Below are 16,811 nucleotides of genomic sequence, written 5' to 3'. Positions count from 1 at the left end.
ACCAGGTCCTCGCTTATCAACAGACACTGATCCAACAAAGGGTATCACCCCATTCTCCTTGTCTCAAATGGACAGTGTGCCTGACTCTGCCACACTCATCTCCACTGCGACAGACTTTCAGCTGAGGTAAACTTTGATCACACTGTTGATTTCAATGGACCTATGGACCTTTTACAACCGCAGCCGATTTGTCTCATTGAATAGCACCTTGTTCAGGAGGCACTGCCACTGCCATCATTGGGGTCTGCTCCACTGGAATCAGAGTGCTATGAAACGCGGCCAGTGTTTTCAGTCACTTTCCTCCTAGCAAGGTTTTTGGAATGCTATGAGGAAAGTTTCATGCCTGATTCTATCACCTACACATTGACACAAATTACACATAATGAAAATAAACAGGCAGGTTACATCTGGCCAGATTCCCAGTCCTAGTTGAGCAGCTGTTTCTGTTGCAGAATACTTTTTCCAACTGTTGTAGTGAGACAGAAAAGCATCGTTCCCCAGCTCAGTCCACAGGAAGACACAAAAGACGATGAATCCTCAGCTGGCCAAGTTTCTGCAAATACTTCCATTAGCACAACTTGGAAAGCATCTCACTAGATACCCTGATCCATCAAATGGGAAGGGGGAACTGATTAGGGGTAAGCATGTGATGTTTAAACAAACCTGTCCATGACTCACTGTTCTCTGATGTGCACAAAGGGCTGACTGTTTCCACAGGAAAATTAGCCTCAAATTCATCAAGAGGTGACAGTAATGAGAACAGCCTTCACCCCAGGTGGGAGTGGAACTGACAATCCCTGTCTTAGGGGCCCAATGCCTGATCGGCCTTATACTGATAAGCCATTGGCTCCCTAAGCCAGGGACTGTTGGTTCAAGTTCCACCTGGGGTGAAGGCTTTTCTCATTAATGCCTCCTCTTGATGAAAGGGCTGACTGCTCTGTCATAACACTTTGCAGAAATAGGAGCAGCTGGAGAATGAGACAGCATTTCAGGTGGTCACGATGTCATCCTAAGCTAAAGGTTTTGTCTACTTCACTTCTAAAAATTACACTCAGCACCAAGAGGGGTGCACCGTTAGAGACAGGATTAAAAGAAAGATTCCACTCCTCTCGTCCCTTCTCACAGTCAGTGCCAGGAGAGGCAGTCACACAGAATTATGGAGACACTGGAGAACTGCTAATCTTTCGCTCACCAGGTTGGGCCTTCAATTCCCATGCCTGGTCTTCAGAGAAGGACAAGACAGGTCTGTGGGTGGGAAGTGGGAACAGGGTTGCTTTTTCCTAAAGGACCCTTAGGAATCACACACACCATATGAATCTCAGCACACTATGCAGAGGGGCTCATTATGCATTGCTAGCAACCAGTGCCCCACTGAGGTTGGGATTTTCAAAGGAGAGGTGAGGATTGAAATATGTCATTCCCAACCGGGGACAAATGCAAGAGAGGGTAGCATTTTCAAAGGTCTCTACTGACATAGTAGCCAACATCTTATTTGCAAAAGTGGTTCAGGGACAGATTTTGAAAAGATATTTCGTTGCTTGAAGATGCAGCTTGGCACCCATTGGGGCCGGCTCCCATGGCAACTAGACACCCAGTGATAATTTCAAAAGTGCTGATCTGACTGTTTAGATGTATAAGTACCTTTAAATAGCTGGCAGGTTGGAGCCCAAGTAAGGACTAAGACTCCTAAGTCACTTTGAATAGGAGTCTTAGGTGCATTTGAAAAGTTTACCCCATCCTCCCAAATCTATATCCAGGAATCCACTGGGAACACTTCTGCATACTAACGGAGCAAGTGTTTTCAGTATGTAGAAACACTAATTAGTAACATAGGCTCCAGTTTGGCACAGCACATACTTGGTTTTAAGCACATGCTTAAGTCTCAATGCCTCCAGTGGGCTGTAAGCACTTGCTGAAATGTTCTGCTGAACCAGGGCTGCTAGCTTGTTTCTATAACCAAAGAGAGTTATTCAGAAGAGAATGAAAAATAGAAACCAAATAATTAAAATGAGAACAGACAGAAAGCTCCTGAGGTGGACAGAGAAGCACTCATGGCTTTACCCTCACTATAGGTTTTCTGTCTGTCAATTTTATTACGGGCAAAATTAACCATACAAAATTGACCAGTTGGGGATTTCTGCTGTATACATGTAGAAAGCTGTTCTCCATTTGACTGGGTCTCAACATCCTGTCAAGTTCGCACATACAGTCACACTGCACAGCTACAGGTTTACCTGCATGTGAGCTGTCCACTAAACCATTAACCTTTTCTGCCTAGTAAATGGCCTATAAGGTCTCCTGGACTCACCTCACCACAGCAAGGTGACCATAGTGAGGTTATGCCAACAGATGCAAACTAGGATTTCTTAAATAACTGTGTCTATAAATAGTTTTTCAACATTCATTAACTCAAAATTACTCAAATAAGGCCTAAATTTATGCAATTAGATTATTAAATTAAGATTAAAACACACACACACACGGACTTCCTTGTCAGCACTTCTGCCATTTGATTTCAAGGCTTTCAAAACGAGAAGACTTTTCAAATCACTAGGCTTTATGTAAAGTAAAGGAGTAATTAGACACCAAAACAATAATTATCTCAATGAGAGACTGCATGAGTGTGTAAACATACTTCTCAGGGGAAGTGCCACCAGGCAGGGAATTGGTATGCAGAGACCAAACCTAAGAGCAATGAAGCACAGCCTCTCATCAGAACTGCTGACTTTTCCTGTACCAAAGACAAGCTGCAGCCCCGGCCCCATCTCTCTTGTTAACAGTCAATGTGATAAAGGTTAATCAAGCACCAAGCAGGAGTCAAACCACAAGCTCTCAAGAATGTGTTTGCAGCACCAAGGACAAAACAAACCCAAGTCCGGATGAATAATTATCTGTCCATTTTCAGTCTAAAACTATAGAATTTTCCAAGAAGTGAAGCCCAGCCATCGTGGACTGCCAGACAAGGGAAAGTAAACAAAGACGTCCTTTGAATCCAGCCACTGTGTCTGCAGAGCTGCTGCTGAATCAGGAAGACACTGCAAGGAGTTCTTGGGAGGTATGCAAAAGGGGTCCATGAAGATCTGTCCAAGCAAGAGCTATGTATAGAGAGGCTGCCATCTAGCTTGGCAAAAGCAAATGAGGATCTGATCCAGCACACTTCCAGATCACTCTTACAAACTTCCTAACTAGCATTTGCCTTACAGCATTGGTACCAAAACAAAACAGTCATGTAGCCCTTCAAAGGCTACCTAAATGATTTATTCGGTGATGAGCTTTCATGGGACAGACCCACTGATGAAGTTGGTCTTTCCCATGAAAGCTCATCACCTAGTATATCATTTTGTTAGTCTTTAAAGTGTTAAATGAATACTGTTTTGTTTTGTTAAAATTTAGACTAACACGGCTACCTTTCTGTTACTGTTCAGCACTGGTACCAATGGCCTTGTGCAGCAAGCAAAACCCTTTACTGAATTTGAGCAAAGCTGTCACCAAATGAATTAGCCGACAAGATGCTGAACTCAATTGGTCCTGCGCTCTGCTGACCACTGAACTGCAGTCAGCTGACTCAGATGGTTACAACTGTGTTCAAACACAGTAAAACTCTATAGGGCAGGCAAGCTCTCTTGTATCCAAATGGAGACTGCTAGACACAGGCTGCATTTCAAACCCTTGGCTGACAAGTGAAGTCCCATGTAGTCTATTGTCTTTACATGATTTCAGTGGCTAGTTTAAAACGGAAAAAAAAAAAAGATTTCTGTGGGAGTGAAAAAGACCATGTTAGCACATACTGTTTTTGCACACACCTTGCTGCACACGACCAAAAACTGACTGCTATTAAACCCCTTAGATTACAGGCGAATTTTTAAAAGTGATCACAGACTCCTCCTTCCTCAAAGCTATTTTGAAGCTGTATAAACCCCGATCTTCTGTATCCCTCTGACTATTATTGGGCATTTTGAGAGACAGACAGCATCTTATTATTTATTATACCTTGTGATTTCCTTTGGGCAGATGGCATTAAAGAAATATGTATTTTTCAACACAGATGCATGACTGTTGAAATATAAACCATCAGATAACTGAGTCATCTTAATCCTCACTAAACCAAAAACCTGCTGAACCTACCTTAATACTAATCTCACTTTTCCATCAAATGTTAAAGTATTTCCTACAGCAAGCTGTTAGATGAGAAACAGGCAATAGCTTACCATTCTCCATCCCAAGATCCACGTTCAAGGGGAATTTTAAAGAAATAACACATTTACAGCAGGACACAATTTGAACATTCTAAAAACAAACACATTGAGGGCATGTTTTTGACAGAATTCAACTTTTTGCATTGAAAAAAACAAAGATGCAACATGTGGCAGATACAGTAACAGGACATCTGGCTCAGGAAGGTAAACTACAGCAGAAAGGAAGAAGCAGATCTGGTTAGAAAACGAACACAAATGGGGAAAACCAGCAGTTACAATCTTCAGGAAAAATGGATCACTGACAAATGAAAGAAAGGCTCTGAGCTTCCCAGGACCTGTGTAAGACGTGGTAACATCGAGACACACATTAAAATGCATGACATCATCCTCGCCTCTCCTCGAGTTTGCAGCCCCACAGGGGTTTTCATTTTTGAACATTAACATAATTCACATAAATATCTCCAGGCATGCAAATCAGGGTCTGACTTTACAGCTGACCCCAAATGATTTAGCAGCAGTGATGACTAGTGGGATCTATGTACAGCATAGGAATTCCAGTTTGAGAGGATGAATTCTATATCTCTCTGTAGCAAACTGTACACACCATTTTGGTTCTGGCTTCTCTGCTGTTTTCATACCTCCATATAGGGATACCATCCACAGGGTGACACCAGGAGAGTAATGGAAGGTTGTTAAACCTTGACAGTCTTCTATTCAAATGGAAGCCACCTTGTACAGGCAGCCAGACCTAGAAAAGTAGCTCACCCAGGTGGGTAGTAATCATGCAACAGAATGAGTTGGTGGGCACTGTGAACACCAGATGAGGCTGATGGTGTTGGTGGTACTGAGTCACCTAATGAAGGGGACTGCAACTTTATAGAAGTTTTCAAGAGAGAGGGAGACAGGAGAAGAGGCAGAAACAGAAAGCAAGGCTGTGCATGAGAAGGGAGGGGGAGAATCCTGGGCACCCTTGGGGACACCCACTTCAGCCCCAAGAACAGTCCAGAGTGATGCAGGGAAGGGGAAGTAAATGTGTTATTTTGTCTTGCTCTATATAGCTTGTGTGCTGTGTAGAGAGAGAGGTTAGAACCCTTGTTAGCCCATGTGTTGTATGTGCTTCAACTCTCACACTTTTGTGAACACACAGGGGCACCTCTGGGAAGAGTGTGCCTCAGCTACAGCAATGTTTCTGGAGGTGAACACAGGTCCTGGCAGCTGGGCAGGAAAGTTCCACTTCAGCAAATGGGCAGAAGACAGGAAGTGTGCCGTGGAAACCTCAAAATGCAATGGTGAGGGAGCCTGGCCAGACCAAAGGAAGCTCAAAAGCATCTGGGTCCCATGTGTGGGACCCAAACACCACTGCCTGGCAAGTGTCTAGCAGGGGAAGCTTTCCCAGGGAGGTGACAGCAGCCACGGAGTCTCTTTCCAGGCAGTGTATGAGCTACAGCTTCCTCCGCTCTGAGCCATGGCGGTGATTTAGACTTCTTGGATAAGCCTCACCCAGGTGTCACCTGCTCCCTTGAGCCTCACAATGGCCATTAGGGTTGGAGTTGTGGGGAATGGAGCATTTGGTTCCCTGGAAATAGGGTGAGTGTTTGAATCCTAGAGAGTGTACACCATAGCCGCAGAGCTTGGGTCATATGTGCCTGAAGGCCCTTTCCTAGGGCAGCAGAGTGCCCCCTTTCCCAGGCAACACTTCAGTGTGATCTTTTTCATAAACACATAACAGGAATTTAAAAACAACTATGTCAGAGCACATGGCGGAAAGCCACCACGCTTCTGGGGCTGGGGGCATCCACATGGGGGTGGGATACTCAGCGAGCACAAGATGGTATGTAAGTATCCCTGTCTCAATGCCACTGATGAGGAGACTGGGAAGCAGAGAGCTGCCTTGGTCTCCAGGGGCTGGTGGCAGAGCAAGGAACAGAACCTTCTTCCCCAGGGACCGTTCCTGCATCTGATCTGGAGCGCAGTCGCGCTGTAGCCCACTCCAGCAGAAAGAGGGTTAAAGCAGGCCAGAGGCAGCCTGTGCAAAACTGGTCTATCAGGGTGAAGAGCAGCCGGCCAATCAGGGCCAGGCTAGGCCTATAAAAAGGCTACACAGCTGAGGGGAGCTGGCTGGCTCACTCTGACTGGCAAAGGAGAAGGAGCTGGGTCCTGGGGGAGGAGGGAACAAAGGCCCCCCTGGAGATTGTGGTGCTGGGCAGGCTGAGGGAAACTGGAGAGAAGCACCAGCCTGACATCTCCCAGGCGGTGGCCTTGAGACAAAGCCCAAGAAGGGTCACGAAGTGGCAGAGGGAACGGGCACAGCCAAGGGGAGGGATGGAGGGCAGGAGATGGCTGCCACTAAAGGGTCCCAGGATCGGGGCCCAGTGTAGTTGGAGGCCCTGGGTTCTTTCCCCTGGCACCACACCTAGGATCCATGGAGAATGGCCTTTACAGATGCAGTTTGCCCGTGAGACAAGGGGCTAGACTTTCTGGGCTGCAGCTGGCTGCTCAGGTGGGTGTGTGACCTGAGGACGGCTGATACCCCCCACAAGGGGGAGAGAACAGAGTGGCAGGCATTAGCACAGGGTGGAGATAAGCAGAGCAGAGGGGGGACAACGGGAAAGGCACTACTGAGGGCAGTGCACTCCACGAACTGAGCTATTTCCTGAACTGACCAGAAGGAGACGCCGCAGCAGGGAGTCAATCCAATTGCACAGAAGTTTACGGATACTGTGTGTGGCAATGAGCAAATGGGAAACAGCCACACAGATGGGGTGGTGCTAACTTTGCCCACCTGACGAACAATGTCTCCGCTTCTGAACGGTCAGGTAAGGGGCTGTAAAAGGGTCGCGGCTGCAGGAGCAGACTGGTGCGTAACCAAAGATACCTGGTGCTAAATTCTCTCCTACAGAGACATGCTTCACTCGCTGCATACGCTATTAACAGCAAGCGAGTATCCTTGGAGGGAACCAGTTCTTAGAGGAAGTCTGGGGAAAAGCTAGTCTGGGCATCTCATTACAGGACACAGGCCCCATGGAGGAAGCAGCAGGGACAAGATTAGGATGTAGGTAAATGTACAATGAGTAAGAATAAGCAAAGGTTTGAAGAACAGGACCTGGGATTAAAGGGTCAGGACATGGGGTGGGGGGGAGAACTGAGAAGAGCAGGGACAGCGGCAAACAGCTACCACAGAGATGTTTCTAATGGAGCAGGAATTTACTATCCTCTGTCTTTGGAGGACAGAAACACAGACATGGCCTTAAGCTGAAATAAGGGAAGTTGGGGCAAAATGTGGGGAAAGCCTTTGAAACTGGGATGGAACAACTGAGCGTGGGACCCTCCTTTACTGGAGGGAGTCAGACCCTGAGGCAGATTTGTCAAGAGTTGCTCAGTGGTAATTGAATCACTTCTGTCCTAATGCAGGGGGACAGGCTAGCGACCAAGTGAGGCTACCTCCCAGCTCAACATATTACTCAACGCAAACCCAAGCCAGCAAATCAGCTGGAACTGTGGGCCTATGGGATCATGCCAAGTGTAGGCATCAGACCCAGGAGAGGGCAGAGGAGAAAGGAGCAGGACGGACGACTCCAGGAAGTGGATTGTAATAGGGCGGTGATGCATTTACTTCCTCAACACCCACTGCCGGCCTGTGATCAGCTATAGCTGTAACGGCATTGCAGAAAGGGAGGGAGGAGCAGCGAGATCCACCTATCTCTGTCCCTCCTCGCTGTAGTCTGAGCCCCTCACAATCTTGAACGTACACTTGAACCTCCCTAATGCTGACGTCCACGTCCTGGGACCAACTGTGCTTCAGATCCTAGTGGGGGAGGAAGAAGTGGTTCTATGCATGGCCCTCCCCCTCCCCAACAGATGGGGGAACAGCAGCACAGGGAAGTGCTTGTCTGGAGGGTTTTCCTGCACTGCTCCCATTGCAGTAAGTGCCCCATGGCTAGAACCCCTCCCTCCCGCCCCCAGCCATTCCTGAATCCTTCCTTGCTACCTGACCCCACCTCCCCAGGTGCTCGTGCACCCCCCTCCGAGGCCCCGGACACATTGTTATCAGTGTTACACATGAAATGAAGATTCAGCATTTTGCAGAATGGTTTTATTTTCACCTTCAAAACAAACAGTAGATACATGAGCACCCACGGCTCGGAAAATCCCACAATCCGGCACAGCCTATTTCCCAAGGATGCCAGATTAAAGAGGTTCAAGTGTATTTCTCTTCCTACCTCAGGCCTTGCTCTTACCACAGGGGGGGACTGAGGCACAGAGAGGCTAGGATTTGCCCAGGGCCAGACAGGAACCCTGCAGCAGGTCTCCGCAGAGCGAGGGCACTGCTCTGTTGAGCCATCCTGCCGCGAGCCTCACAGAAGCCTATTTTGGTATTCAAATAGCTGCCTATGATTTCTCACTCACCTGCATGCAGCAGGTGTCACAGACTGAACCCTGTGCTGCTTTGCTGCTCATATTGCCTCACAGAACCAGCCACACTGGCCAAGAGAGGATTCCTCTTACCCACAGAATTCAACTGTTTTCAGACCATTGGTGTGCCCAGTTCAGCCTCCCCCTCTGAGCATTTACACCCAACCTATACGCTGCACCTTTGCTCCCACAGAAGTACCTGCAACCCACACCCCCAGCCTGCACGGCCATCGCGAAGAAATACAGAAACAGTCCAAGAAACTCAGAATCTCCTTGTCAGTGGGATTCTCCTGTGCCTTTCTGCTAACGCTCAGATGCAATGCAAGCTACAGACTTCCTGGGCTTTATTGGCGCAGGGGGTGGGGTGGGGCTAGAAGCCAGCGAGGGGAATTGCTGCTTCGCTACCAGTTCAGACTTGGCATATGTTGCTGAACTAAATTTTAAAAAGCCATTTAGACAGAGACCTTTTCAACTTCGGTGAGAGGACACCACCAGAGAGCGACCCATGCACAGTACATGCAGAAGTACTGCGGTGTGATTAGATCTTGGGCCAAACCACAAAGGATTTCTACCTCTGTGCTCTGAAAATAAGATGAGGGGCTTCGCTAGGCAGAACGATGTATTCTCTTTGGGTGACTGCTAGACTTGTGCCAGCTTTATGGGCGTGGGATCTCCTAAATATATAAAAGAAGTGGGATACATTCGTCGTGTGGCTAAGGAAAGTTGCATCTGCCCATATGCTCCTGTTGGAGCGCGGGGGGAGTGAGAGAAAGCGTGTGTGGGAGTAGGAGAGAGAGAGAGAGAGACGCACTTGAATACAATCCAACTTACAGCCTTGGGCTTGAATGGAGGTTGAATCTCTTTGCACTCGAGTTTCTCCCAGTCGATATAGCGGAAGAAGGCGTGCTCCTTGATGTCCCGCTCCCCCTCGGGGCCGCAGCCCAGGCGTTTGCCAGGGTGCTTGGTCATTAGCTGGGAGAGAGAGAAGAAACATTCATTGAGAAAAAGCTAGACAGCTTCAGAAAAGCCCATCAGTCCAGCAGGTACCAGAGGAGGCTGAGACAAGCTACAGATACAGAGGGACAAGCTGGGTAACCTAGAGTCAGCCCAACACCCTCCCCACAGACAGCCCCACACTGGCACCCAGAAACGGCGTTCCCTGCAAGCTGAGCACCTGGGTGGCCACCCAGGAGAGATTCAGGTGCTGCCCAGCTGATTGGCAGCGTGCCCACAGCTGGTGTGTGGTTCACAGCTGCATATGCTCGGTGCATATCACAAAATGCATTCTGCACGCAAATGGAAAATGAGGGAATATTGCTCTGAAAACCTGGCAAAGCTTCCCTCAGCACCCTGCTTTGCCTTCCACAGGGCACAGCCAAAGGACTGGACACCTGCACCTCTGGGACAGAGGGCGTGAGGGTTTGTGGAAGGGACTAAGTATCAAATATGGACGCCTCATGCCCACCTTCTAGAGTTTTCACCCTCTCCCACCAAGCTCTCCAACAGCAAGGAGGTGCCACACACATTACACAGGGCCTCTCTGCTCCCCTGGCTCTATCCTCTCCTCACAACCTCCTACTCACTGGGGGATGCTCCAGCTAGGGGAGTGCCCTCCATGAGACACAGGAAAGGGAGTGCACTCATGTCAAAGTGACAGGCAGCCCTGGTGCATGTGGATGGCAGCAGAACAATGAAGGGGGATCCCCATGGACTAAGCTGGGTGCTTTCCATCTCAGATTCCTGGGGCCCAGGTTCAGTCTACGAGCAGGTCTGCCCAGTTCCTGTTGAGTTGAACAGGAGCGAGTCTGTGCTTGGCCGAGCAGTGAGCCAGGGACTGCTGTGCTGAGGTGATCTGCAGCAGGAGAACACAAGTGAGCCCCACAGAACAGGGATGCAAAGACAGGAGCTTATTATCCCAAAGCCTTCAGATGAAGGCGGGAGCTAACGCTTCCTTTGCCTTTCAAAATGGATTCAACTCCTGAAAGGCTGTGGGTCACCAGCATGCTGTCAAGTGACTCCAAACCATGCAGCAGGACTGAGCTGTGGTAATGAGGGAGAACATGAACACATGACACTACTTTGCAGCTGTGAAAACAATATTAAAGAGCACACTTCCAACCATACAAGCCGGGGTCAGCAACCTTTCCGAGGTGGAGGGTGAAATTTGACCTTCTGAGCTCTATGCACGGTCCGAACGCTGATGATACTTTTTAAAGACGCTAATAGTCCTACTTACAGCAGCTTCATTAATAAATGAATGAAGCTGTAGAGCTTTACCATTCAGGTGGGGGGCGGTAGCACTAGCTGGTCTTTTGTTAATCCACAGGCAGCCTGGCTTTGAGCAAGCTCCCGGCTGCATGGGGAGGAGGTGTGGGGCTGAGCTCCCACCACATGTGCTGATGAACATTGGCTCATGTGCTGCTCTTGGCACCTGTGCCGGGGCTTGCTGACCCCCAGTCTAAGCAATTCACTTTAAAAGCAACACCCACCCACTACTCCCAGAAAGTATCAGAGGGGTCGCCGTGTTAGTCTGGCTCTGCAAAAGCAACGAGGGGTCCTGTGGCACCTTATAGACTGACAGAAATGTATGAGCATAAACTTTCGTGGGCAAAGACCCACTTCATCAGATGCAGAAAGCTGCTCATTTATACGGTACCAGAAAAAGGGCCTCTGTTGCTCTGGATTTGGCATAAGAGAGCAACGAAACCCATCTGGTCCCAAGAGAAAGGGGTGAGAAGCAAACAATTGTTTATTATCATAACTTCTGCTTTCCATGGACCCAAAAGAAAAGCTGAGACGAGTCAGAGGAACATTAATAGCCTGATGGTTGTGTGGCACTTGTTCTGAGATCAGATGCAGATACCAGAGGTTTATACACTGTCAAGAAGCAGGGAGAATATGAATGGAGTTCTGGCAATGAAGGACTGCCTTGTTAGAAGCAGGGCAGTTCAAACAAATCACATGGTTGTCTGTTGCAAGGACATGACTGGTTTGCAGCAAATCTTGTTCCCCAGCATAGGGATTGGGGTTTGCCCAAGGGCACCACCACTTCCTTCTTGTCACTAAAATGTGACTCATGATGCTGCTCAAACCACTGGGCTCAGGGCAGGAATGACAGGGTGCAACCTGCGGCCAGTGTGGAGGTCAGACTAGATGATCGCATGGGACACTTCTGCCCTGGAGAAGCACAAACCTGCAGAACAGCTTGCCAAAGGCCAGGGAATGAGTAACACAGAGGATGTGAGACCAAGACAGATCTAATAGTTTGCCACGGAACCCCTCTGTGAAACATACACATAATTCCTCCTCACATCATGGGGAGAGCTTTCACTGCCATGGCTGGCACCAGATTGCCAGCAGCTGGGGATGGGCGACAGGGGGTGGATCACTGGATGATTACCTGTTACATTCATTCCCTCTGCAGCCCCTGTCATTGACCACTGTTGGAGAGAATTCTGGGCTAGATGGACCTTTGGTCTAACCCAGTGTGGCCGTTCTTAAGTTGAAAGGCCAAAACTCCAAGGGGGGGGCAATGCTGCTCACACAGGAAACAGCTGCTTCCTTTAGTGCCAAGACTTCTCTTCCTGGAGCCTCTGATTCATGCCTGGGTTTCTGACATGGAGACTCCTCATGTTATGTTATTTCCACATGTGGAATGTGGTAACTTGGAGCTCAAAGTGAGCGACAGCCTTCAGAACGGGGATGGTGGAGAGGTGTGTACACAACCCTCGGTGTCGTTTTGGGTGAAAGCAAGATTTAAGTGATTTAGGAACCTGGACTCAGCCTCTCTGTCCACATGTGACTTTCACCCTCTTAGGAAGTCCACAGGGGCAATGGAGCAGACTCGTGTGTCCAAGCATGACTTCTGTTCTGGAAGTTGCAAACGTTTTGACATAAGTCAACCCCGTCACCCATCATTGCAAATAAACTCTCTCAGGGAGACGGACTTTAAAACAAATGTTCTCTGTAGCCCTAGTGCCAAGGAAAAGTCTGCAAAAAGTAAAATACAGAAACACAAATGTGAAGTAAAACAGTTGGAGCCCACAGCCACCCTGGTGGCCAATAGCTCTGCATTCATTAGCCAGTCAACTGGGCAACTGGCCCAGGTGTACCCCTTTAGTGTCAGTGGTTGGGTGGCTACTGAAGTCACGTGCATGGCTTCTGCATCAGCTCTGGAATCTCACTTAGGCAGTGGCTTCTGAGACCTGGATCAACCATTTTCCAGACTGGATGTGCTAATTTGCTACGGGCAGGAAGCACAACATCCTATTAACACGGTTAGGAAGAGATGCTGGTGTCAGCCCAGTGGAGCATCACTCAGTCACTCTCCCCTGCTGCCAGAGGAGAGACACTGTGCTGCGGCTGCCAGAAGCCCAGGGCAGCTCTGGCTGGGAAGGGAGAGAGGTGGAGCAGGAAGATGATGGGCAAGGCTGATGACAGGTAACAAGGTGGGGAGAGAGAAACTTGTTTACTGATTATTGCTGGTGAATAATAGTCTTATTTGATACTGACACGTGTGAGTTGTAAACAAAAATTGCATTGTAATAAGCTATGCTTGTGTAGTAAGTGCAAAAAATGGGCCGGCTTCTGCACAGAAGTAGGGCAAGTGGTCTACCTATAAGAACAGAGTCAAGTTTTATCTGGCAGTGAGCATTCAGTATGGATTCCCCTCACCTCCTACCAGGATGGAAGAGTCCTAGAAGTCCAAGAATGGGCCACACCACTGTGGGGCAGGGGGCAAGGAGAGGGCTGTTCATGACGGTGAAAAGTCCCCGGAGGAGACTCAAGGAGGGTTTTCTTTTGGCTCTCCTCCACTCTGTGCAGTGCCAAACAGGGACACTCAGCGGCTCAAATCTTTGCTCTGGCATTCACTATGTTCATCATGCTGCTGAGCCAGCTCCTAGGGCAGTCCGTAGGAGGCTTTCCATCTCCCTCCCAGGGCTTTGGCTCAGACCCTTGGCACTTGAACTGCAGCAATGAGATACATACCCTGTGCTTCAATGGGAAGTTATTACAAAAGCACTTCCTCAACCACAATTCGAGACTCTAAAACTATTCACCGATTTTATTTAGTTACATTGTAGTTTCTCTCTCCACATTTATGTTGGATTCTCGCCTGCAGTATTAGCTTGGGTTACATCCAGCCAACACTCAAAGAGCTAGAGGGCAGGCCTTCTTGGGCCCTGATCCTGCAAACGCTTATGTATACATTTAATGTCACTGAAGTCACAGGGACCCCTCACGATCGTAAGTTCAACATGTGCATGTTGGCATGCAGTGACTAGATCGAAACATCTAGCACTGGGTCTCCACTGTAAAATTCAGCAGTGAAAATGCCCAGCAGGATGAGTCACTTCAAATCCTGAATTAGAAATGAGACACCTTTCAGCCACATGACTCTACTGGAAACCTCAGAGCCTACTCAGCTCCCACGGACTTGGATCAGTTTTTGTGGAGGCAGAATGGCAGAAATACGGCATCTTGCTGAGAAACCAAAGGAATCTGCTTCTAGTTCAGATCTGACAAAAGTTGGGTGGTTACAATTTAAATGCCAAAATGTCTGTTTTTCAACGCCTACTTGGGTTTGCATGGAAATCTTGCTCCCTGTCAACAATGCTCCTTCCTACATGACTGTCACCTGACATCCCCCCTCCCCCATCTCTCTCCACTCACACAAGAGAGTTATCTTGCTCTCCCCACACAAGAGAATTTAACATTTAAATGAGGGATGGAACTTTCAGTTTCACTTATGGGGTTTTTTGGGGGTCTAGTTCTAACTAATAACTGATATAAATAGCAGGTTTGTTTTCACTGGTGGTATTAGACCAAGTGCTGGCTATTGAGTGCACTATCTACTCAAGCTCATGTTCCCCAAAGCAGGACATCAGCAAAATAGTTGATGGAGCTAAAGTGTCTCTAGACTGAGATATGGGTGTTACTTCACAGAAGGATCTTTGTTTTAAAAGAGATGTTTGCGTATTGCAGGGATGAATGTTAAAACATGAAATAGCATCTGTTCCAGTGCACCTACAGTTGTACAGTCAGCTTCTCAGATACAACAGTAAATATATCCAACATTAATTTACTAATTAGGTTTTACTAGCCAAAATCTTAGCTTACGTGCCCTCTTTTTTTTGTGATGACTGTTTTTCTCTCTCTCACACACACACTTTCTTTGTATGTTTCACTGTTAAAGCACAATTTCCCAAAGTTACCACAAATCCACATCATATCTGAGAGCTCACCCTCACTAATGAATTATGAAAGATTATTTTTCTCCTTCATGTACCTGTCTGCATTGCTGAACAGGGCTAATAAGATGGTGCGGTTATTCTTCTGTATTTTTGATACATGCACCCAGAAATTAAATCTTCCAGTTTCCTTTTGTGCTTTTATCCATGTTAGCATGAAGGCACCATCTGCTATGGTTAGACAGAAGCCCGTGAAGCCTACAGACTGATTCTCCTGACTTACAGAAAAGAAGCATTTGGCATTGTTTGTATTAAATAGGAACAAGTTGGTTTAATCCCTACACTAATGCCTTGAATACAACACTTCACTGTGGATGAAGAGGTCTGTATTAGACCTACACATATTCAGGGATTTCACAAGTTATTTAAAAAACAACAACAACTATGCAGTCGAAAAACAGAATTATCATCTTGAATATGTGATCAACTTCCCTTGATTCAGGTTGCAAAGCCCTTAACTATGTACCTAAAGACTTTGCTGAACTGGTGCCTTAACTTCCCAGGTTTTAATAGGACTAGTCCATGGAGATGCAGAGGGAACGACATCTCTGAGGATTTGTTTAAAGCAGATTATCCTGCACTGAGAGATGGAAATGCCCAAATGGATCTCTGCCCCTTTCTAAATTTAGTGCTTGGCTCACATGTAATGCACACAATATATTAACTTCATTGCATGTACTAGACATGACATCAATATGAAGATTACCTCTTAGAGCCATTTTGTACCATGGGGTCTTGTTTTGAAAGGTGGGTTTGGGTCTTCACTGTATGTTTGCTGCCTATTCCTTAACTATTGAGAGCACCTCTAATATCTTCATTGTCTGCTAGCTACCCCAAGAGAAAACAAACAGACCTTGCTTAAAACAAACCATGGGCCTAAATATCTGGAAGCCTTCTGTGACCTATACTTTTTCCAAATTCTCATGGTTCAACATGATCACAATAACTTGCATTCTTGCAAACTGGGACAAAACAAAATAAAGGCGGATCAGGATCAACAGACAATTGCAGAGCTGGCTGAAATTTCCCCCATCAAAATTTGATTTTTGGAAAAAAAATAGGCCACTGAGAATTTAAAAATTGGAAAATCTTAACCATCACTAGAATGCTGAAAAAAAAGTCACCTGCAACTTCCCCAACACTAGTGAGTTGCATGTAGCCCACTGGACTAGCATGTTACACCCTGCAGTGTGCTGTGGCTTTCAGAGTATCACCAGAACATGACACAAACACACCACCCCGATGGCACATCCTACCAGACAGTCTGACTGAAAGGGTCACCTAGCACTAAAGTGAAAAACCACAGAAACCCCCAAATTCCCTAAACAAAATTTTAGAAAACCTGCTTTTCAACATTTTTTAAAAAAATAAAGATTCCATTGGAAATATCTGATACAGGAGTGCTCCCTCAATATCTTTGTCATTAATAGATCACAGGGGGAACGGCCTAAAACAATGTGCTAGTTATTTGCTGTCTGAGGTCCTCCTCCCCCAGGCATCTCAGCCATTGAAAAATACCATGCCAGATATCAAAACAAAAATATGGTCGGATATGGTCTGAAGAAGTGGGTCTGTCCCACGAAAGTTCACCTAATAAACTATTTTGCTAGTCTTTAAAGTGTTACTTGACTGCTTTTTGTTTTGATAGTGTATAGACTAGCACGGCTTCCTCTCTGTTACTATGCCAGATATGTGTAGCTTTTATGGAGAAAGCCCTGGCATCTCCTGCCTTTGCTACCAACAGTGACTGAAGAGGGATCTGCTATTCACAGGCAGTCTGTCCACAGGCAGTCTGTCTGTGACTTTGTTCAGGCACATTCAAAAGTCTCCATATGGGAAGAAAACATTTGATATTTACGCCAACTGTCTTGTACACACAAGAGCCGCTGTTAAGTCACAAACCAGAATGTGTCTCTTGAGAAACAATGGGGTCTATTTTTAGTTGTCACAT

General features: G+C 47.1%; 1 protein-coding gene across 4 annotated transcripts in view; it reads right to left on the bottom strand.

The window, feature by feature from the left end:
- Positions 1–16,811, bottom strand: part of PRKCB (protein kinase C beta) — a 244,397-nt gene that overhangs the window by 24,069 nt on the left and 203,517 nt on the right. For all 4 annotated transcript variants that reach the window (XM_075011091.1, XM_075011088.1, XM_075011090.1 and 1 more), the window contains one exon: positions 9,441–9,581. In XM_075011091.1, coding sequence (XP_074867192.1) covers positions 9,441–9,581 — 141 coding nt within the window. The remainder of the gene's footprint in view (positions 1–9,440; positions 9,582–16,811) is intronic.

The sequence above is a fragment of the Carettochelys insculpta genome, chromosome 16 (assembly GCF_033958435.1).
Source record: "Carettochelys insculpta isolate YL-2023 chromosome 16, ASM3395843v1, whole genome shotgun sequence".
Taxonomy (NCBI): domain Eukaryota; kingdom Metazoa; phylum Chordata; order Testudines; family Carettochelyidae; genus Carettochelys; species Carettochelys insculpta.
The sequence above is the reverse complement of the archived record's forward strand: the minus strand, read 5'-3'. Positions and strand labels throughout refer to the sequence as shown.